The 22,697-nt window shown below is 48.5% G+C and overlaps 8 protein-coding genes across 9 annotated transcripts; 5 read left to right on the top strand and 3 right to left on the bottom strand.

Annotated features, from left to right (window-relative positions):
• Positions 1-248: 248 nt before the first annotated feature.
• Positions 249-2,613, top strand: TERG_12115 (uncharacterized protein). Its single transcript, XM_047751122.1, has 2 exons — positions 249-1,919; positions 2,081-2,613. The coding sequence occupies exon 1, from the start codon at positions 446-448 to the stop codon at positions 806-808; it is 363 nt and encodes a 120-aa protein (XP_047606206.1). The 5' UTR covers positions 249-445; the 3' UTR covers positions 809-1,919; positions 2,081-2,613.
• An 848-nt stretch (positions 2,614-3,461) lies between these two features.
• Positions 3,462-3,869, top strand: TERG_04202 (uncharacterized protein; the record flags this gene model as incomplete). Its single annotated transcript, XM_003235102.2, has 2 exons — positions 3,462-3,661; positions 3,716-3,869. The coding sequence occupies 2 exons, from the start codon at positions 3,462-3,464 to the stop codon at positions 3,867-3,869; spliced, it is 354 nt and encodes a 117-aa protein (XP_003235150.2).
• Positions 3,870-7,273: 3,404 nt separating this feature from the next.
• On the top strand, positions 7,274-9,699 carry TERG_04201 (histone-lysine N-methyltransferase, H3 lysine-36 specific; the record flags this gene model as incomplete). Its single annotated transcript, XM_003235101.2, has 3 exons — positions 7,274-7,721; positions 7,870-9,530; positions 9,592-9,699. The coding sequence occupies 3 exons, from the start codon at positions 7,274-7,276 to the stop codon at positions 9,697-9,699; spliced, it is 2,217 nt and encodes a 738-aa protein (XP_003235149.2).
• Positions 9,700-11,095: 1,396 nt separating this feature from the next.
• Positions 11,096-12,181, bottom strand: TERG_04200 (uncharacterized protein; the record flags this gene model as incomplete). The annotated part of the gene is made up of 1 exon (XM_003235100.1): positions 11,096-12,181. The coding sequence occupies one exon, from the start codon at positions 12,179-12,181 to the stop codon at positions 11,096-11,098; it is 1,086 nt and encodes a 361-aa protein (XP_003235148.1).
• Positions 12,182-12,490: 309 nt separating this feature from the next.
• TERG_04199 (uncharacterized protein) lies at positions 12,491-13,789 on the bottom strand (the record flags this gene model as incomplete). Its single annotated transcript, XM_003235099.1, has 1 exon — positions 12,491-13,789. One exon carries the CDS (start codon positions 13,787-13,789, stop codon positions 12,491-12,493), a length of 1,299 nt encoding a protein of 432 aa, XP_003235147.1.
• A 529-nt stretch (positions 13,790-14,318) lies between these two features.
• Positions 14,319-16,394, top strand: TERG_04198 (glycine-tRNA ligase; the record flags this gene model as incomplete). Its single annotated transcript, XM_003235098.2, has 2 exons — positions 14,319-15,899; positions 15,965-16,394. The coding sequence occupies 2 exons, from the start codon at positions 14,319-14,321 to the stop codon at positions 16,346-16,348; spliced, it is 1,965 nt and encodes a 654-aa protein (XP_003235146.1). The 3' UTR covers positions 16,349-16,394.
• Positions 16,395-16,551: 157 nt separating this feature from the next.
• On the top strand, positions 16,552-18,649 carry TERG_04197 (uncharacterized protein; the record flags this gene model as incomplete). Its single annotated transcript, XM_003235097.2, has 2 exons — positions 16,552-16,766; positions 16,871-18,649. Exons 1-2 carry the CDS (start codon positions 16,629-16,631, stop codon positions 18,647-18,649), a joined length of 1,917 nt encoding a protein of 638 aa, XP_003235145.1. The 5' UTR covers positions 16,552-16,628.
• Positions 16,731-22,516, bottom strand: TERG_04196 (the record flags this gene model as incomplete). Of its 2 annotated transcripts, XM_003235096.2 has the most annotated exons (3): positions 19,689-20,130; positions 20,200-20,299; positions 20,363-22,516. In XM_003235096.2, the coding sequence occupies 3 exons, from the start codon at positions 22,514-22,516 to the stop codon at positions 19,718-19,720; spliced, it is 2,667 nt and encodes an 888-aa protein (XP_003235144.1). In that variant the 3' UTR covers positions 19,689-19,717. The 2 variants fall into 2 exon arrangements, with proteins under 2 accessions (XP_047606205.1, XP_003235144.1); XM_047749732.1 differs by having other exon boundaries at positions 16,731-20,299.
• Positions 22,517-22,697: the final 181 nt, after the last annotated feature.

Below are 22,697 nucleotides of genomic sequence, written 5' to 3'. Positions count from 1 at the left end.
CCAGCATAATCTGTAGATATTCTAGCAAATATGATCGGAGGAACATCATTTTCAACATTGCAGTTCTTCGGATATAGTCCGAAACCTTCGCACGAGTTGAATCCGTACGCAAAGCGTCCAACATAGAACTGTTTCTTGACTTGCCAGTACCGAAAACTGTTTTCAATATCTAAGCGGCACTTGAAAATCATGCCCATCGAACTGTCGTTGAAATATTGCGGAACGGAAATCGAGGTGATATTTTGAGGCTCGCCCAGGATGTTCAAAACTTCTTCCTTGGTGCTGCGTATTACCGTGCGAAAGAGCTCCCTATAATCGGGGCTGATTTCTGGCATTGAGGTTGGAACGAGAGATTCACCGTCCTAGATGTACCACTTCCCTGCCCGTTGACTTGTCTAGGGCTTAGCCAGGTTGCAAGAGGGAGGAATAAGGCAATAGACGGTTCATGAACGTACACTATAACCCCTTCATTTCTCTCCGTATCTTCCATAAAGGCACGGTACTCGTCACTCCCTTTGATGCTGGTGACTGTAACCGGCTTGTCGTTGGAGTCGATATAAGCAACTTTGCTAAGAGATCCCTAACTTCAGTATTTCACAGGGAGCACTCGTTGGTAAAATTGTACACCCACATGTATCTTGGGCCAAAGCTGATACCAAGGGCTGTGAGGACGTTAGCATGTTTGCCATCTTATCTAACTGTGAGGACTCGGTCATACGGTATGGTCCAGTGTTTGCATCGGCAAAGACGACGGAGAGCAATGATAGGAGATACAACTTGGGTAGCAAAGCAGAAGCCATATTGCTGAGATTCGACAGTGTTAAAGGGACAGTTGTACGGAGTACTCTCTAAGACAATGTGTTTTGTAGTTAAGCTAGCTCTGAGTTGATACGAGGTTAACGCGTTGAATATGGGCAAAACGGCGAGAAGAAAGCGATCTGGATGAAACAGCAAAACAATAAAAGAGGCCAGTTTTATAACCAGCTGCCTCTCCAGTAATCAGACACCCTGGCTGCATAGCCCCATGCATGATTTAATATTGGATTACCGTGCATCGATGACAAGTAACCAGAGTACAAGTAAGTTATATAGAGGGTGTTAGTCAAATAGAACCAAAAAGCAGCCTATCCCTGCCTACGAAGTAACTAGTTACGTAATCAAAGCTGAAACTGGAGGTGACTACTTACCTCTTATCTTCACACCCTCTCTCGAGTTGTGAGCAATCCAGGTGCATACACTACTGAAATACACTCCGCGGTATAACCACAAGCGCAGGTTGAGGGCTAATTACTAGTTATGGATGAGCTGAATGCCGTCTGCCTCTACGGCTGCTCCAACTTGACCATCAAAGTCAGCTAGAGACCCGCTTTCCACAAAAGAACGGCTTTGTTACTGTTAGCTTAAGGCATCTCCCTGACATGCACTGCGCCGGCGTTTGCTATTAACTGTTGGTGGGCTACTTTTGTATATGCACCCATCCGAAAGGCTAGAAAAGGTGAACTGAATCGTGGCGTATGCCTGTTATACCCCTGGAGAGAAACCCATAGGCTGGTTACTGTGCAGAACTGCAGGCCCAAAGACTGGGAGGGTAGGGGCTATGGGCAGTTACAACACCCGCCTGCCGAAGCCATGTTTCTTGTTCCTCTAGCTGCTGCTGCTGCTGCTATTTCTGTTGTTATTGTTGCAAAGTACACCTGCGGCATGGCTTGTGACCCTGGCTTTGGGGGCTGAATAGACGTCTTGATTCAATGCATAATGCGAGACAGGAGATACTCGGGACCTCACATGAGCCTACGGCAGGCTGAGTGTCATAACCTTCATGCATCTCACCGGTAGTGTCATGTCAAAGGAATTGATTCCCTGAGTTTTGGACCCAGGTTCCGATTCTCCCAAATCTACTCAATGCGCCAGTTCCCTTTGTAAGAATCCCCCCCCCCCCCCTTCCCCCCCAAATGAAGCTACTCTCATTTTGCTCCTATTTCCCCAATCAAATATTGCATACTTTCTAGATCTAAGGAACCTCGCAATATCATGATTTTCTCACACATCTTGGTCTACATTATCCTGACTGGCTTGGTAGCAGCAAGCCCATTTCCACATCAATCCAGATCAAAACGGGATATTAAATCCATAAAGAGGCTTATCGTGGCATATATTAGGATGTCGCCCTTGTTGAATGTGGTGAAGAGCGTTTCAACATCATTGCCGAAGCAACACGGGTTGCTCTAGATGTAGTAAACTTACCCACGGACGGTGAAATTTGGGATTCGCCAGCCTGGAATCGTTATTTTGTGCACCCTAGCACAGAAGGAGGGTGGGAAGCAAGTTTACCCCTTGTTATTATGAGGCGTGCGATATTCATCCGTACTGACTGGTCAATGTGTTGTCGTCAATTGAAAAAGGGCGTATATTCCTAAACACCCAGGGTATTCATCGCCAAAACTTAGGCCAATATTGTGATACCATCATTGTCAACTGACTTTGCTATAGAGAATATTAAACAAGTCGGTATTTTTCCACGGACCGGGAAGCGAAACCACAAGGGCGAATTTGTCCGCATGAAACAAGTGACTTATCGGTGCGAGCTGAAAAACGATGAGCGGAAAAGAAGGTGCGCACACGCGCCGAGTAATGGTGGTCTTTGGAAGGGGCCGTAAGTATATACTTTCATCAATCAAAACCTACAGGGGCTGAATGTGTTACAGAACAGCCTATACCGAGGATCCTTCAGCGAGCGGAGATGGCAAATGACAACCCTTTCGTGGCGATATAAAGGCTAAGGCTCACTTTTCTCTCAGGCTGGGAAATTACGTTTTGCCCTCGATTCTTTCTAGACGACAAAATTCGATACTTTAATAGAATCACCGATGGACGGAGGCTACCACACACAGGAATATTTAGGTTAAATTCTTATGAACATGCTATCATCATTCATGAGTGGATGCATGCGGACATCATTGGCCACACCTTTCATAGTAAGTTGATCCAGTAGCTATCTAACTAACGGCTCAAACCGTTTCTCTTATGTACTTTAGTCAATATCACGTTTCCTACTCACTGGTTGGATATAGTTATGGACATAGTTGCGGATGTGGACTTTACTGGGAAGAGATTAAGTAGCGGACGCAATACGATAACTAGATGGAATAATGGTCGCTAATGGCTAGTTAACACATAGCCAATATACGGTGACGGGCTATGTCATAAATTTGCTCGACTTTTCTTAGATACTACACCCATTCAAGGCACTGGAACAAAAGTCGGAGTGAATATGGATACCGCATATAATGGTAGGTTGTCTACAATGACGGACAGAAATTGTCGTAATAAAGTTTACTAACATGTTTGCAGCTGATAACTATGCCTAATTCTTTACCTATAGGTGGTTTCATAACAATTGGAACTGGGACTCTGACGGTAAATTCCGTAAGAGGGAGTCGTTGGAGGCAGAGGAGGAGGAGATGGAGCCTATGAACGACCTTTCCGACGCCGTTGATGTTGAAAATATCCACGCGGAGGATGCCATACTCCCGATAACCTGCCATGTGAAAGATGGAGACTACTTGCACGCACGCTGCGACTATGTTAACGGTGAATACAACGAATTCGTCAAGGAGATAACGGAGCCTTTCTGGGCGCGGTATAGTGACTGCATGCTATCGTAAGGATACCTACTCAAACTCAGGGGCATGAACTGGGCTAACATATTGTACAGAGGAGAATGCAATCTCTCCTTCGATGGCTACGCTGTAGACCCGAAATGTACTTGCACCTGTGATGGTGAGCTCACATCTCTTAGAGATCCGAGGTGTGAAGGCTTTGCGGGCTCACTTCCAACACCCCCGCACTCGGGAGCTCACGGTATATAGACACAATATTAACGAGCTGTTTTCGGTAGCTGGTCAACAATTTCTTTCTTTCTTTCTTTATTTATTTACTTATCTATTTGTTCATTCATTTATTTAGAGTTTTTATTTGGGCTGTTCCTAGGCTTTCGCGATGTGATGTATGTTCCCCGGATTACTCTAGACGACGTCAGTATAGATCAATGATGCAGCAACCAACTTTGAATCGGGCACAAAGAATTTAGCTCTATATTATGTGATTAAAATTGCTCTGTTCGATACGCTAGAAAGCTGACCATTCTTAATGGTAAATAATAGCATGACTGCATTCTCGGTTCTTTCTGCTCAACCGTTGCTCTAGCTATGCAACCGGCTAAGAGCTGTTCAATTTCTACTACTAACCAGTTAGTTAGCTACATGATGCATCACAGCGACCAAATATCAGGCATTTTGCTGAAAGAACTTAAGAAACTAAGATCTTCTGACATAGAACCAGCTTGGAGGGGCAGCAACCATATACTACAATGATCTAACTACTTCGATATGAGAAAACTAGCTGGTTAGTTAACCAATACCACCAGTTAACTAGTTAACTACCTAACTATATGAAAGCGCAGGACTATGAGTTTACATAGGCGAGGCAGGGGCAAAGTACACGAATATATGACTCCATTTCGAATTTTTTGATCATATTTCTTCTTAAATGGTTGTATGGAGTGTTTGTTGGTTGCTCTGTCATCCCATCTTCAGTGTCCTCCAATGACCTGGAAGGGACAATACCGCATAGAACAAGTGTTTCAATGCCGATACATAACATGAACTATGAAACACTGGAAATTGTCTTCTTCCCCTGGACCGACACAAATAGGTTGCTCAAGCTGCTGTCACAACATCTCTGTCCCTTCCTGCATACGCACGATACCGGAGTACCACACGTTGATTCATGGATTGACGAGTACAGGGAACGCCGTGTATCAGCCTGCATATCTATTCCTGGTCTGCCTGGCGTATTAATTTAATTTGACGATACGAGGGATCGGTTGTGCATTCAATATTACTTGTCGATCCAATCAACAGATATCAATCAGCCTTACCCGCAAATCACCCGTGCGTCTCACGAACATCTTGAAACCCAGACACTGCCCACGAACCAGACAGCAGCGCTATGTTCAACATGCGCACGAAGAAGGCTATCAGCAGTTCAAATTAGTCGAGCTATGGGCATTGGCTGTCCCCGGCCCTAGCCTATCAGGTCTTCTCTCCAATTGGAGACCTGGGAATTCACGTCTCTTCCTGACCTTAGCCTTTCAGGTCGCATTTTCACAACCCGACCCATACCCCAATATCGCTGAGACACTTCTCTTCCGGCGAGGTCACATTTGAGTTTTTATTTTTATTTTTTTCTCGGAGCACACACATCTGTTAACCTGTTAGGTCTCAAAAATATGGCCCCAATCTTGGTGTGATGGAGCAACGACACTGCGAGAGTGCTAAACCAATTACCCTTCACTTTAACCGTTGGTTCGACGTTGTTTGCAGTTACGTCGTGCATTTTATCCGGATTTCTACCAGAATACACTCAGATGGTTGCCATAATCTTTATCGTTTTAACATTTTGCCGAATTTCTTAGTCTTCACACATTCGCCTCCGATTGTTATTGTCATACCGTCTGCAACCAACGGTACCATTAACCAGGTATATAGGGTGAATGTGATCCTACCAATCACTATAGACAGCATACAAGTTAGATCGCTATGTGGTTCTAGCCAGAGTCCAAATATCCTCGATTCACACTTGGATCGTGGTAATCGCTGCTCGTAACCGCAGTTGGTCGAATCAATTGGCACACAGAATAAGTGCAATAAGTTGCCATAGTGCCTTTGCCTACCATGTCGAGAGGAGACTTCCACCTTTATGGGCGTCCACAATACTCTCGGCTCTTGCCCACGAGCCACTCGGTGCCTTATTACTAAGTAAGGGCAGATAATTGGGTATCAGAGGGTCACTAGAAAAGCCTGTCTGCGAGGTACTGTCAAGGCATCCATGGGTTGCCGACGAGGAGCCGGTGGTCTGGGGATGATTGTTTTCCCGATGTACGTACCAGGATCACCCAGTGTCTGTTGTTCCGTTTGAACGAAAGGACCAGCACTGGTAGGCATTATTAGTCCCCAGTCGCAGTCCTAGTCAGCGTTAGAGTGAGGTTGAGCTGGGGATGGAAGCGGTCGGTCTTTCGTTTGTTTCTTTTTTCCTTTTCCCGCCAGGAGGTCCTTTTTGGAGCTAGTGCTATTGCCACTCACTTAGAGCCACCGCCCAGTCCTGCAACTTTTTTCCTCTTTTACGTAGAGAAACATCGTCGAAGGGCCTTTTCTTTCAACGTCAGTTCACTTTTTTCTTTTTACTATTTTCATTTTATCTTCAACCATCGCTGGTATACCCGGCGTTCCCTGGTCTCATCCCCTCGCAGGACTGTTCGCAAGGGGAAAAATAAAGAGAGGCACATACATCTGGAGAGATTATATCACTGGTTTTACCGGGAGCCATATTCCGCCTGGTTTGTTTTGATCTCGAGAAAATGCCTGCGGGAGACTTATCATACCACTGCTTGAGGAGTTAAGGAGCCTCCGAGATACATACTTAGAGGCGCATCTACCCAGACGGATAATCATAGAAGTGTTAAGTGACGTCCTAGGAGATGCTCCCTGGGACTGCTTGATGCTGGCTGTTCACTTTGAATACGCAGCCATCTCTTCCTCACAATAACACCGGGCCAAACAACGCTCAAGGGACAATAACGAAACAAAAGGCCCTCATAGCTAAATCACCACTCACCCAGTCTATCCCCCCTTTTGCTGCATCCTCTTCCTGCTCTGCCCTTTCTCGTTCATCTGCAGCCTATATCACCAGCTCTAGCTATCCCGCGCCTAGAGGTCGGCTTTCTCCCATCGGGCTTGATCCTTCTCCTGACCCTAGTATTTCCACTATTGCCACTGCACCACTCCCTTTTCATCGTCATCCCCAAAGAAAAACCTCGGAAAAATCTCCATTCAAAAAGTCGAACGACCTTGAACACCCAGAAAGGTCGACGTTTCAACCCCCATTCACGGCGTCACTTTGCGCCTCGACGTCTCTTTCACCCTGCCTCGCTGCTCTCTACTTGCTCAGCCCGGAGACAGCCACAGCTTACTACTTTTTTCCTGTCGCAGTAGTTAGGGGCTGCTGCATGGTTGACGGGTGTGTCTTGGCAGAAGATTTCTGATCCAAAGCACCAGCGACAGGCGTCAAAAGCCGTAACACACCTGGAGCGTAAAAGAGTGTTGATGAAGGACTTAGCGTCACAAATCTTGTCCTTTCCAGTCTTATTCACTGGGTTCGATCATTACTTATCTGCAGAAAAAGCAAGCGGTAGACGTCTGTTCCCGCCGGCCTCATGGCTCACCACGATGATGTTGATGTGAAGACAGAATCGGTGGCAGACGCGGTAACAGACATGAAGCTGGAGCGAGAAGACTCGGAGGGTGTATCCCTCAACGGCAAGACCTCTAGCAACGGGGAGGCCAACGGCACTCCCGCCACGCCTGCCAAGTCAGCAGCTTCGTCTCCTCCAGATAGGCCGTCTTCTGCCCTGAAGGATGAGGAGTCCGAAGAAAAGGTTGGAGGGGATATCACCGTCAAGCAAGAGCCAGGCCAACCTCCGAAGCTGGCTCGCTCTGCTACCAAGAAAGTGGTTCCCAGGAAACCTCAGATGTTCGACCATCTCCCTGACAGCACTGCAGAGGCTACTTCTCTTTTCCAGGTGATAGATGCATGCACATATTCGAACAAGAATATGGGCTACACGGACCATGCTATGGAATGTGACTGTGCTGAAGAATGGAGTAAGTAGCTCCTGTATCGAGACTTATTGTCTCCCACACATTCCCCTATCTTTATAAATCTGGTTGTTACACTATACATTCTATCTAAATTTTTTTTTTAAGTTTGATTATGTTGGTATTATGTAGAGGACTAATCTGGCTGCTATAGATCCCAAAACAGGAATAAACGAGGCCTGTGGGGAAGATTCAGACTGCATAAATAGAGCTACAAAGATGGAATGTGTTGATAATTGTGGTTGTGGTGACAACTGCCAGAATCAACGCTTTCAAAAACGACAGTATGCCGATGTGACAGTTATTAAAACAGAGAAAAAGGGATTTGGTCTACGAGCAAACACCGATCTGCGACCAAACGACTTTATCTTCGAATATATTGGCGAAGTTATCAATGAACCGCAGTTTCGGAAACGTATGATGCAGTATGATGATGAGGGTATCAAGCATTTCTATTTCATGTCCCTCAATAAGGGCGAATTTGTCGATGCAACAAGGAAAGGAAACCTGGGCCGATTTTGCAATCATTCCTGCAATCCAAACTGCTACATTGACAAATGGGTTGTTGGAGAGAAGCTTCGCATGGGCATATTCGCTGAGAAATACATCAAGGCCGGTGAAGAATTAGTCTTCAATTACAACGTTGACCGCTATGGTGCTGATCCACAGCCATGCTATTGTGGCGAAGCCAACTGCCTTGGCTATATTGGTGGGAAGACACAGACAGGACGAGCGACGAAGCTGTCGAATGCCACTATCGAGGCATTGGGAATTGATGATCTGGATAGCTGGGATACTGCTCTTCCAAAACGACCCAAAAAGAAGAAGACCGCTGAGGACGATGAAGAATACGTTGACAGATTCCAGCCTAAATCATTGGATGAAGAGGGTGTCACGAAGGTTATGGCAACTCTCATGCAATGCAAAGAGAAATGGATTGCTGTAAAGCTTTTGGGCCGTATGCAACGCTGTGACGATGAACGGGTCATCAACAGAATTGTGAGGATGCATGGTTACCAGATTCTCAACTCCCAGCTTAGTGCTTGGAAAGAAGACTTCAACGTTGTGCTGCAAATTCTCCAGATCTTGGATAAATTCCCACGGCTTACACGAAATAAGATCATCGATTCCAAAATTGAGACCACCGTTAAGCCATTGACCGAGTGTGGCGAGGAGCGTGTTGAAAAGCAAGCTGCTTCGCTACTCGAGACTTGGTCAGCGCTCGAAGTTGGTTACCGAATCCCTAGGATGAAGAGAGATCCTGCACTTACAGCCAATATACCTTCCGCGAAACAATTTGAGCGTCGAGAAGTAATGCGTGAGCGCGAAGATCGTCCTCGAAAATCAGCGTCTGAGTCTCGGGATAAATCTCCAAAGTCACCTTCGGTTGATCCTACCAGAGTTGCCCCTCGAGGCCCCGCGGCCCATGGCAGGGGTGGAAAGAGCCACAGGAATTCATACCACCAAGGCCCACGACCATTCCGTCGACCGTTTAACCCACTCCCTTCAGGATGGTTCGCTGCAGAAGCTAATGGGAAAACATACTACTACTCTGCTCGGGGTGATACCACTTGGGTGAGACCAACAGCACCCGCGCCACAGCCACCACCCCCGCCGAAGCCCGAGTCAAAGGATAAGACATTACAAGACATTATTGATGGGATAATGAATTCAAAAGAAGATACCCCGAAATCTAAGGATAAAGAAGTATCCGCTACTCCAGCAACTCCCGCTGAGGTTCCTCAAAAGAAGGAACATAGACCAAAATGGAAATCATTAAGCGAAGAGAAGCAGAAGAAGATCTATGAAAACACAGTAAGTCAATTATTGACTACTTGGGCTAGGAATACATATACTGATAAAAAGCAATATCTAGCTATTTCCTCATGTCAAATATGTTGTGGATAAATTTAAAAATAAGCTTCCCAAGGATGACCTGAAGCGCTATGCAAAGGAGGTAAGCTACTTACGTAACAAATACTAGATGTACTACAAGCATAATACTTACCTGATGCATAGGTTGCCAAAAAGCTTGTGAACTCTGATTTCAAAAATAACCGTGTGACTGATCCTACTAAAGTCAGTGAGAAGCAAATAAAGCAAGTGAAGAAGTTCTGCAAGGAATACTTCGAGAAGGCTGTTGCGAAGCACCAAGCCTACGAGAAGAAAAAAGCAGAACACAAAAGAAAACACAGCAAGCCATCGGACGGCAGTTCTAATTCTAAGGAACCGGCTATCCCACCTGCTATTGACAAAGCTGATGAGAGTGATGCTGATGATGATGTCAACTTGTCGGACAATGATGAGCCTATCCAAGACGACGTCCAATGTTCGTCACCTAGGGAAGATGAATCAATGACACCAGGGGGAAGCCTAAAGAGAAAACGTGACATTGATGAGACAGTTGAAGAAGAGAATAACGACAGCAAACACGATGGTTCCTCGTTATCGAAACGGCAGCGCTCTGAATCTCCCCCTGTTCCACCACCTCCTCCACCCCCGATGAGTCCTGATAACTCAATGGAAGTAGATGACATAGACGGGGGTTTCAAAAGGAAGATGGACGAAGAATATGAACTTGAGGATGAAAATACCCCATGCTCGAGATCACCGGGAAAGTACAATTCTCTTGGGTCATCGCCGCCACCCTTTCCTCCACCTCCTCCATTGCCAGCCGATATGCCTGATCGGAGCATCGACCCATACAGAAATGAGCAAAGCGACATGGATGATGAAACCCCCTGATAATTCAAACACAGCCTTGCTATATACTTCTTTTACACAATGTGCAGTCTGCCTACCGCAATTTCGACCCAGATTGAAGTGAAGGAAATCTACTCTTCACCTGCCTACTCTAGAGATGAGCCAGCATGGCGAAAATCTACGGATTAGCCGTGCAGTTAAGGCCTACTGCAATCTGCCTTCATATTCATCCTCCCTTTCCTAGACCTATCCAGCTCACTATTTCCTCTATTCAAATGTCACAGTACTTGTTATCAAGCAGTCCTTTCAGTCTCTTGATAACAGGTATAATACCCACCAGTCTTCGTTGTTCAATTCTTCTTGATATACCATTTCATCCCTATTTTTTGTTCCCTTTTTCCCTACCTTGGCTTATCTTTGGTTCATTATTCCCCCTTTCCCAGAAACGGTTCTTAGGCCGCATAACGTTAAAAGAACGATGAGCGACATTTAGTTGGCTATGGAGCATATTCTCTGTATCGTACCCATTAAGCGGTTGCTTCCTTTCTGTTTTTTCCCCCATGAAATATGTTTTATTAGCATCTATTTACTTTGCCTATTCCCTCGAGTTAGGAACAACGGCCAGCTAGATAAAAGGAAGAGCCAGCATAAGAGAAACAAGCTACCAAAACGTATGATTATTCCACAACCGGCAAACCACGGTCCTTTCGTAGCTGGATGACTTCCTTCTTCCATTTCTGAAACGCAGCTATCCGCTCCTCAGAAGGGAGATGTCCAAATGTGTCCCGTGGATGATTGAAATTCAGTCTTTCCAGCTTCTCCGCAATGTGTATCACTCTGACATTGGCCCCGTCCAATCGGATTTCTATCTTTCCAATTCTTTCGAATAAAACCGAGCTATACTGCGAAGTATGATAACTCATGCCCAGCATAAATGAAAGCCGCATAGTTAGGTAACTCACCAACCATTCGGGCCGAATGACTATTCGATGGACGTCCTCCCACCCATCTATTTGAGACGGCATGCCTCGGCACTCTTTCCATGGTTGAAAAAGACCACCCTCCTGATTAGCGGCCCATTTAAAGAAAATATAATCGGTGATGGTGTTATCTACGGATTTTTGAAAGTCCAGTATTAGAGTACCCACGGTGATTCCTCTGTTACTGCCGCCTGGTTGGGACAACGCTTCAATGACAGGGCGTTGAGTGGGCTTCTTGCTTGTCCACATCTCTGTGCCAGGGCCGTCTCTGAGGAGATTCACTAGAGGGCGGTAGAAGGCCCATTGTACTTCTGATGGGCCCATGTCACTCCTGAACGCATTCACGCCGCTCAAGCTTGTTTTGGTAACTGGACAGGTTCCAAAGGCCTGAATTGTCACAACCGCATTGTCGACTCGTGAAGATAGAGCCGGTACGCAGATATGGGATGGCCACACGTAGGAGTCGTCAACAAGCATTATATCATAGGTGTAGGTCAAGTTTCGGCGCTTTTTGCCTGCTTCCGTCTCCTCTTTGGCTCCTTTGAGAAACCTGCCAATTGCTGCCTTGGTTTCAGCGTGGAGTTGCCGGTTGACGAGGAGGAGAGAGAGGGAGTTCGCGATATACCCTTCGTTGGATAGAGGGTTAATATCCGGATTGACCGATTTCAAACGCCCTAGCATTTGAGCCGGCCTTCTGGGTACTGAGACCCTGGTGGTTATGACGAGCTCGATGATGAGATCCCGGATCTCAAGCGAGATATTGGTTAAATTGATTTGACTCATCCTTCTGGTATCTTTGAAGGTGTAGAATGATGGTAATGGTATCAAAGTCGTGTTAGCTAACGGTATAGAATACCTCTGGGCATTTGTGTAGATGAGTTGGATGTGATAGTGGCAGAGGATGAGATGGCGATCGCTTACTATTTCTCAAAGTGACCAGCTTATTATTGACTAATCAGCAAGGAGAGGAACACACTACCTGCGGATTCTGACACGATAATTGTAGAGAAATATGAAGCGTATATCATAAAGTATTTTTTTGATATTTTATTCCAATGATCAACAGTGGCATGAAAAGGGGGCAGACATCCTCTAGAGCTGGAACTTCGTCCGGACCTTTTCCATGCGGCCCTTCCACTCCCAATCCTGGCCACTCTTCCGCTGGATACCTTTATCTATTCTTCGTAGTTTTAATGTAAACCGGGGACCAAGCTCTTGTAGACCAGCACGAATTCCTTCCACGCCTTTCATCTCTACTCCATTTGCATCAACAACGCATTTCTCCGTCTCTCGTTTGTCACGGAATACATATCGATGGCGTCTGACAAATATATAATCACGCTGGTTATGTAGTGTAACCACTTGTCTTCCCTGGAACTCTGGCTGAGGCGGGAATAGAGTGCGGAAGAGATGGGCTGTTAATAAACCAAGAGGGGTGCGGAAGTTGTTAAGTATGAGTTCGGGCCAGTGGCTGGTTGGATTTCCGTGTCCGGGGAGCTTCTTGCCTTCTATCCAGTTGCTGATAGAGAAGTGGAATGTCGGTCCAACGGGGAGATGTACTATTGTCAGCCCAGAGACCCGTTTCAGGTCCTCCTCCAGCACCACGACAGCAGTATAATTTCTATTCGCGGCAAACGACGATATCTCGCGCACCGAGAATTTATGGCCATATCTATGCGCCGAGCGGCGGATATAGACACTGTTAGGGAAGAACTCGGTCAGGACCTTGGCTTCCTTGTGCAGCGTAGAGTTAAGAGAGGTGGTAATCAGTATTTTCGGCGGCGGGGGGGCTTCGGTTGGGAAGAGACTGGGGAATTTGGCTGCAAGCGCATCAGGCGCGAGGTCGATATTCGTGCTTCGAGTCGACTGTGTAGGACTCGTTGCTCGCTCAGTGGCAGAGGGCAGCTTGCTCTTCCTTCTGTCCTTCTCGGCTGGCTTTTTGTCTTTCTCCTGCTCGTCTCCCTCGTCGCTGTCAAAATCGATCATGCTGTCGACGTCATCCGAGCCATTACCACCTTCGTCTGCGTCTCCATCTTCACCGTCTTCTTTATCATCGGGTATCAAATCGTCCTTATCCCTCTGTTCCTGCTCTGTCTCCTGCCTCCGTCGCTTTATCCTCTCCACGTCGAAACTCAAGCCTAGCCCGTCTTCAACGTCGCTACCGGCGTCATCCCACACTCGCTTCCTTTCCAGCGTCAGGGGCACATTCTTCTTCAACCGCTCGGCCTTGAGCTGAGGGTTCTTCGCCTCTTCTTTCCTTCTGGCAAACCGCAATGCCCGTGTCTCTTTGTCCTTGGTCTGTTTGCGCTTGATATGAAGCTCCTGTCTCTTCAGCTTGTTCCCAGGCTTATAGTCCATCCCAGACGGCCGTGGCCCGCTAGATTTGCCCATCTTCAACCCTCACGCAGTCTTCAACACTTTTTTCTCAAGTTAATCGCTCTGTCGATACGTTTGCTTTTTTTTCCCCTGTTACTTTTTTTTTTTTAAACGAAAGCTCGACGGAAGATCCTTTTGCCGGTTGATATCGCGCCAGTCCAGGCTGTTCCTGGGCAGAGAAAAAAAAAAGCCGAGTGGAAGATGGTCAATAATATCAATTGTATGAGCCCTAGACGTTGTATATAAAGGCATTCGTTCCTTTTGATCTCTGTTGTCCCTCCTTCTGCCGCTCCATCGCTCTGCCTGCCGCGCGCCTGGGTTGATGCGCCCTCTCCAGCTCCCTCGCAACCTCTGCCTGCGGCTCTGCCAGCCCCTAAGCGCAGGCATAATAAGCATAAGCAGCTTAAGCGCAGCCAGAAGACGCTCCGCCCCGCGGCCCAGTCCCGTTCCCAGTCATCGCGGGCGCCCCTTCGGCTTCCAGAGCGCACAAATATCGACAAAACCACCCACACGACCGCCGCCCGCTGTCCACGCCGACGCCATCATGGCCACCACCAAGTCCGGCCAGCCCTTCGACCGCGCCGTCTGCGAGAGCCTGCTGCGAAGACGCCTCTTCTACACCCCCTCGTTCGAGATCTATGGCGGGGTATCTGGTCTCTATGACTACGGCCCGCCCGGCTGCGCTCTGCAGGCCAACGTCGTCGACCTGTGGAGGAAACACTTCGTCCTGGAGGAGGACATGCTCGAGGTAGACACCTCGATGCTGACCCCGCATGAGGTGCTCAAGACCAGCGGACACGTCGACAAGTTCGCCGACTGGATGTGCAAGGACCCCAAGACGGGAGAGATCTTCCGCGCAGACCATCTGGTGGAAGAAGTCCTGGAGTCGCGGCTGAAGGGCAACAAGGAGGCTCGCGGCCAGAAAGTAGTGGTCGACGAGGAGAAGGACGCAAAGCGGAAGAAGAAGGTCAAGGAGACTAAGGTCGTCAAGCTGGACGACGCCGTCGTGGCCGAGTACGAAGAAGTCCTGGCTCAGATTGACAACTATGATGGCCCAGAGCTCGGTGCTCTCATCGTCAAGTACGATATCAAGAACCCTACAACCAACGGCGAGCTGCTGCCCCCAGTCTCGTTCAATCTTATGTTCCAGACGGCCATTGGCCCCAGCAGCAACCTCCCCGGCTATCTTCGACCCGAGACTGCCCAGGGACAGTTCCTTAACTTCCAGAAGCTCCTCGAGTTCAACCAGCAGTCTATGCCCTTTGCGTCTGCCTGCATTGGCAAGTCCTTCCGCAACGAAATATCCCCGCGATCTGGCCTCCTGCGTGTGCGAGAGTTCTTGATGGCGGAGATTGAACATTTCGTCGACCCCGAAGGTGGGAAGAAACACCCTCGCTTCCATGAAGTAGAGGATGTGGAGCTGGAATTCTTGAACCGGGAAGTTCAACTCTCCGGCAGCACGGCTACAACTAGGATGAGCATCGGAAAGGCTGTTTCTACCGGTCTCGTGGACAACGAGACCCTGGGTTACTTCCTTGCCCGTATCTACTTGTTCCTTAAGAAGATCGGTATTGATGAGTCCAAGATCCGACTGCGTCAGCACATGCAGAACGAAATGGCTCATTACGCAACCGACTGCTGGGATGCCGAGTTGTTCACTAGCTACGGCTGGATCGAGTGTGTTGGCTGCGCTGACCGAAGTGCTTACGATTTGAGTGTTCACAAGAAGAAGACTGGTGCACCACTCGTCGTCAGACAGACCAGAGCCGAGCCCCTTCGAATTGAGGAATGGCAGGTCGACATTGACAAGAAGAAGTTTGGACCTCGCTTCAAGAAGGATAGCAAGACTGTCGAAAACGCAATTGAGGCCCTGACTCAGGATATGCGAGAGAAACTTTCACTAGACCTTGAAAAGAATGGCAAGATAGAGATTGAGGTAGACGGAGTTGGCGAGGGCAAAGTTGAGATTGGTAAGGATCTTGTTCAGATCGAGAAGCGGATGAGAGTAGAAAATGTCCGTGAATACACTCCCAACGTTATCGAACCGTCGTTCGGAATCGGTAGAATCCTTTACTGTTTGATGGAGCATGCTTACTGGTCTAGACCAGATGATGAGGCTCGTGGTGTAAGTGCTAGTGCCCCCCTTTATTTTCACCTGTAATAAGCGTAATGCTAACAATTGCCCGCTAGGTCCTTTCTTTCCCACCTGCAGTGGCCCCTACTAAAGTTTTGCTGGTCCCTCTCTCCACTCATGCATCTTTCCAGCCACTTATCCAACGCCTAACTCTCAAGCTGCGTCGTCTCGGTGTCTCCAACCGTGTAGACGACTCGTCCGCGAGTATCGGCAAACGCTACTCGAGAAACGACGAACTTGGAACTCCCTTCGGTATCACCGCCGATTTCCAGTCCGTGAAGGACAACACCTTCACTCTCCGTGACCGAGACACCACAAAACAGGTCCGCGCCAGTGAAGATGAAATCTGTAACGCCGTCAAGAGCCTCGTCGACGGTGAAGAGACCTGGGAGGATGTCTTCAAGCGGCTGCCGGAGTTTACCGGTCAGGAAGTCGAGTAAACTCGTGCACTCCTTAGCTACATACACTATATAAAAACTATTGTACGGAGTAGTAAAAATAAAAATAAAAAATATCCGGAATAATTTAATATATCGAGAAAAAGATATCAACTCGCCTTTGCTATGTGATGTCATTTTAAAGTCTTTGAGCCGCTCGTCCCAAAGCGGTTAGTAGGCCTGTCCCCCAACGAGATCAAAACAACTCCTTTAACTTATTCTTCAAGCACAAAGATGCAGGATTGAACATCGACGACAAAGTTCTGCGCTCTGGCATGGTATAATGGCACCGAAGATTTCTTCGTCCAAGATAACACTTTCATGCCCGCTTTTTGCGGCTGATTTCGACCCTCACAACCATGGCTTTCTGCTTGTAGGAGGGGGCGGTGGTGAAGGACGCAGTGGCGTTGGCAACAAGATTGTAAGGATAAGCCGTTCCTGAGGATATGAATTGGAGGCGCAGATATGCTCTGCTCAATGAAAATATAGCATTTGCTAACATGGACTGTTATTTTGCTTACTTAGTCCCTTCTTGATACGTCTCGGCGTGACGCTATATCGGAGGTAGTCGACATTGAGCTCTCCCGGGACGAAGATTCGGTCACATCCCTAGGCATTTTGCAATGCAGCGACCAAGACGTCGTGGCGCTGGCCGGAATAAACAGCTCGCAGGCGGAACAAAAACGAGACAACAATAAACACCTACGCTCCTTTGAAATCACATACCCTCCAAGACGAAAGGCTATTACGGATTTAAAGAACGGGGGCTATGGTGGCGATGATGGAGCGCGAGTCAACTTTGGCGAGCCGAAGACAAGAGCTCTATCTCAGGTCTCGTTATTCAGGAAACAAGAATTGAAATCAGCGGAGGGAGAAGCATATCAGCGCATATTACGACTTTCTCCCTGGAAAGGCGAAGACGCAAAGCGCATTGGTGCAATCGCGACTGGCCTTGCTCCCCGAGGAGAACTTGTGTTCTTTGAAGCAGACGCACAATCTGTATCCGCACCAAATGTTTTAGGACGTGTCATACTGGGACCACAAGAAGAGGTGGAGGACGTGGATATCATAGACACGAGCGAGGACGGGACCTTCAAGTTCGCATATACGGATGGAAAGGAGGTCTACCTTTCGAATATATCGATGTCCTCGAAATCCAACTTGCACGTAAACTCTATATATAAGGTCGGCGGAGGACCGAAAAGCAGCAAAATCAGAGCTTTGCGCTTTATCTCTCCAAACACCCTTCTCTTGCTGCAAAACTACCCTGGCCGCACCGGATGCGAGCTAGTGGTTATATTACTCTCCAGTCAAATGTCTAAATGGACGGTTTCCCGGAGACGAGGCCTCCATAGATCAATGAAGATCGGTCTAGGCTTGGATGTTTGTCGACTATCCGAGTCGTCTTCTGGAGAAAGGCAGTGCATCATTGCCGTATCAGGCAGTGATATGTCAATTGAAGTTCTTACGCTCGAATCTGCTTCCAAGGGCCAAATTGGAAAATTACAACACTATACCACATTCACAGATGTCCACCCGTTTTCGATGACAAGAATAGCGTTCTCGACCTTTATTTCTCCAGCTTTACCTGTCACCTCGGATGTACGGCCCCAGTTTGTAAAACTGGCTTCTGTCAGTGTGGGGAATACAGTTATAGTTCACACCTTCCCCCTATCTCCATATCCTACTACTTCAAAACACCCACGATATGTTCTGGTGATGCCTGGCCTCTCAGAACTCGCCAATACCATATTCAGCTCTCTCGTTGCCATACTTGTTGTCGCGCTAGGTGCTTTCTTCCTACAAGCCTTCACGGAGATCCGAGGCGGTGTTCCTCCTACTCTAGGAGCTACGAACTGGCTTAGTCCGCGTCTCCGAGAAATGCTTGCACGGCCATACATGTTCGAAAACGGCCACCCAAATGCCCAAACGACTATCCCATTATTAAAAGACATCCATCAAGTCAAGACATCCCAACCGCTCCGAGACTTGGTATCTTCACTATCACAGGCCCAGAAGGGCGACTCCTCGCCTACCTCCGGACAACCACAGGAAGCCGTTGTCGTGCATGATCTTGGTACCGAAATATCAGCCAAGTCCACTGTTCTGTCAGAAGATGGAGAAAAGCACGGAGTAGACCACTCGAAGACAAAGAGGTGGGAAGATCTGACCGATGAACAGCGCAAGATATGGAAGAAAAAGCTGGCGGATGCGGGCCACTGGGCACTGGACGAAGGCGAAGTGCTACTCCGCGGCGTGCTGTTTGGCGAATTGGCTGGATTTGTCGGCCAGATTATGGCTTAATCTATGCATGCATATAAGGGCTGACATCAATATATACGAACGACACTTTCGGGACTCTGGTACTATTACGACTTTCTTATTGCTAGGCGAGTGAGTGAGCTTGTATAATGACTGGGACCGAACTTTTGGTCTCTTGGTTTTTAACTGTTATATCCCGGCGGGTTTGTGTGAGAAGATGTGTAGATAGCAATATATGCCAGTTATGGTTCATGAGCAATGAAATTTTTTTTGTTTATTCTGGATTTCTATCTAGCAAGTATGAAGATCGAGGAATCGGGAGACGATGATTCTGAATTAAAAAGCGTGAGCATAAAACGTTTTCATTACTTAAAAATAATGCCGTTTAAGAAACTATTGATTAATCCTAAGGTTATTATGATCAACGCCCGGAAGGGCCAATTAAGGAGAAAGGTCATAAGCAGGTGCAGGCAGAGCAGTGCAGGTCTTTGAATCGCTGATCAAAACAAAGCAACGAATCATGTAGCTAGTTAATAATTAATTATCGACCTCGCTATTCTCTCGCTCCCACGCACGCGCAAAACAAAAGAAGACGTCTATCAAAGCTTCGTTCGGATTCCCAAGTGCTCCTTTTATCATCGTTGTTTCATTATAGAATCGTATATTTTGGCCATAAGATACCCAGAGCAGCAAGAAGTCGGAAAGAAGCAGAGAAGCAAGAAAGATAAAGGGGGAAAATGAAGAAAGAAGATCATCAATCGACCAAGATGAAGAAAGGGGTTGAGGGGAAAAGGCGGGAAAATGAAATCGACCAGTACATACAGCGGGAAAGCAAAGGAAGAAAAAAAAAAACAAGAACAAGATAAAAAAAACCCCTCCTCCCGGTGCATGAGGTAATGAGGTATATTTCCCCCGTTTCGTCCCATGAAAATGTAGAAAAGAAGTGAGAAGAAGAACAAGGAGGTGGGGAGGAGAATTGGTCAAACTGCACGTAAAGAAAAATGGAATGAAAAAGGGGGGGAATGGCGGGGAAAGGTGAGATGAAGAGCCCCTGGTTGAGTTGAGAAAGGAGGTAGTAAAAAAAGTAGCTTTTTCGCGTGTTTCGTCACGTTAGTTGGAAGAGTTCTTCTTGAATCGTAGGAGCTCGGCGAGGCTGGCCAAGCTGCATCCGTTCTTAAGGAACTCGTGGGACAATAATTCATCAGAGGAGGCACGGCTTCGGACATCGACGCAAAGACATACGCTGAGGAAAGACTTGAGTTCCTTGCTTAGTTTCTCTGGCTTCTTGAGACATGGGGTTCCGTTAGTGGCAATGAGGTAGAGTGCCTTGAGCGGTTCTTCATTCAGATATGGTGGTTCAGATTCAATCAGCTCAATTGCCATGATTCCGAGGGACCAGACATCGACTCGTGGGCCATATTCTTTCTGTTTGACGACTTCGGGAGCCATCCAGTAAGGAGTTCCCACCATTGTGGCACGCTTGCTCTTGGACTCGGTGAGTTTGGCACAGAATCCGAAATCAGCTGTAAACATGCGTTAGTAAGTGCTCTATGATATGATGTTTGTGAGCGGGCAAAGGGAAAAGGGCTTACTAATTTTTACGTTTCCTACCCTGTCCAAGAGGACATTGTCACTCTTGATGTCACGGTGGATGATGTTTTGTCCGTGTAGATGGGCTAATCCTTTGCATGTCTAGGATCTTGGTTAGTAAAGGCAGGGAATATACCATGCAGGATTAACAGCTGGCCGCCATACCTCGTAGCAAATGGTGGAAATCTGATCTTCTTGAATGACAGGATTCTGCTCAATGACGTCGGTCAAGGCACCTCCCTCCATAAACTCCATAACAACCCACAGTTCATTGCTGGACTCCTGCAAGAATGAGTCGAGGAAGTTGACGATGTTCGGGTGCTGGCTGTCCTTCATGACGATGATCTCGTTGACAATGAGCTCCTTGCGAGGCTGGCTCCTTAGATCCATCTGTTTGATAGCAACCTGTCCACGAGGGCCGTGTGTGCGGTACAGTTCACGGGCCACGGGAGAGCTTGCATTCTCCTTGACACGGGCAACGTACACGGATCCAGAGGCGCCCTGCCCGATCTTTCGTTGTTTGCTGTACGACTCGTTGGGGTTCTCCTTTGAAACGACCTGTCTGAGCTTCTCCATTACCTCGCTCTCGGACATGGTTGACATGCGGACGTCCTTTTGGCGGGAAGGATCTGGCTTCTTGGCCAGAGCGGCTTCAGCTTGACGGACACCGTCTGGGACTCCGTTCGTCTTGTTGGTATTATTATTGTTGGTGTTAGTAGTAGTAGCTCCGTGTTTGTTGGCAACATTAAGAGGCTTAACGGCCTGAACTGGAGCAGGGAGGCGGCTTGGAGGCTGGCCGGACGCAGCAGAGCCGTTTGGCTGGCGTGGTTGGGTGCGAGCTGGGCTGCGGCTGTCGTTTCCTGCATAACGCGAGCTGGAAGGCTGCTGTCGGCTCTGGTCTGGACGGGGAGCACTTCGCTGAGCTCCGTGATCGTCTCTGGAGTGTGATGGCGATGATGAAGAAGAGGGGGCCCCGTTTCTGGGTGGAGAGGGAGCAGGACGCTGGGCAGTCATCTGTCTGGAATCTTGCTGTGGCTGTCGAGCTCTGTCGCCTGAAGGGGCCTGGGGAGCAGGTCGTGAAGGGTTATATCTGCTGCTGCTGGATGTACTGGGTGACTCTCGAGGACCACCATATCCACCGAGCTCCTGCTGAGCAATTGGCACTCGGGTCTTGGGTAAGGAGGCATTGTATGCTTCCTGTTCTCTGCGGGCTTGTTCTTCCTCACGCTGTCTCTGTGCTTCACGAATACGACGAGCTTCTTCTTCCATTCTCCGTCTCTGATCTGGATTGGGCATCTCCTTGGACCGGTCCTGGCTGTACTGCTGGTCGTATGGCCGGTCAGCGGGATCCGAGGCCTTGCGCTGTGAGGACGACTGTGCAGGAGAGCCGCTGCCGGGGGATCTGTCGTCATGTCCGCGCATAGACTGGCTGGTATCTAGACGCTGGAGACCAGTTGGAGGAGGAGGTCTCGGGGGAGCTACGCCGTGGCCACCACCACCACCACCACCACCATGGCTGCGGAGAGGCTGCATGTTATGTGGAGCGGGGGAGGGAGTGCTCATGCCTGGGAAATACTGAGGGTTCTGCTCACGCATCTTGATGTCGGAGTAGAACTCGAGCACCTCGATGACAGCCTGGGGGTTCTTCTTGTAGTCTTCCTTGGTAATGGCAGATGCCGTGAGCAGCTTCTCCCACTCTGGCGGGAGGCCGACAAAGGCACCGGTCTGGGGGTCAAACCCGACGTGAATCTGGTGGCTGAAGTTGGTCGGGTTGCTGACACCGCCCATGCCGGGACATCGTTCGTATATCTTATCGATCCAGTCGTAGATCTCGTCGTCGCTCTTGACCTCGCAGGTAATGGTCTTGGTAGCGACGTCCCGGCCCCCCAACGGGCTGCGGGCGTTTGCATCCTTGGGGTTGGCCACTCTGGTGATCTCGAAGGCCATCTTGGTATCCTCTGACCGGGTCACGTTCATGACGTTGCTGAGCTGGATGGAGAGCACACTCTTGCCGGTCTCGTTCTTGAGGAAGTCGAGGCGGAACTCGCGTAGAACGAGGTAGCGCTGGTTCCAGCTGGCGAGGAACTTGTCCTCCTTGCACCGCACGTAGCCCTCCTTGATGACGGCCACGCCGCCCTGGCCGGTCGTCTTCTGGCTCAGCGAGAGCGCGGGCGTCGACGGCGAATTGATGTTCATCCGGTCGAACGTCGTCGCCGCCGAGTTGACTGAGGACATGGTCGACACCGCGCTCAGCTGCGGCCGGTCTGTAGGCGGGCGAGGCGCCGGCCCTGGGTTCATGAACTGCTCGCGCGAATACATGCTAAGATGGACGGTCTGGTTAGCAACAACGCAGTCTGGATGAGACCTCTGGATGTCGTCTGCCTGCCTCCGCACAGCAAGATCAAGGCCGCAGAAGGTGTTATTCCCGCCCTGCTTGCTTTTTCCTCGCTGCTGGCGCTCGACATGGGTTCCCTAACAACGCTCGCGCCGTTTCCCGAGG

Source organism: Trichophyton rubrum (genome assembly GCF_000151425.1).
Source record: "Trichophyton rubrum CBS 118892 genomic scaffold supercont2.4, whole genome shotgun sequence".
NCBI classification, from domain to species: domain Eukaryota; kingdom Fungi; phylum Ascomycota; class Eurotiomycetes; order Onygenales; family Arthrodermataceae; genus Trichophyton; species Trichophyton rubrum.
This window is presented reverse-complemented; position numbering and strand designations above follow the sequence as displayed.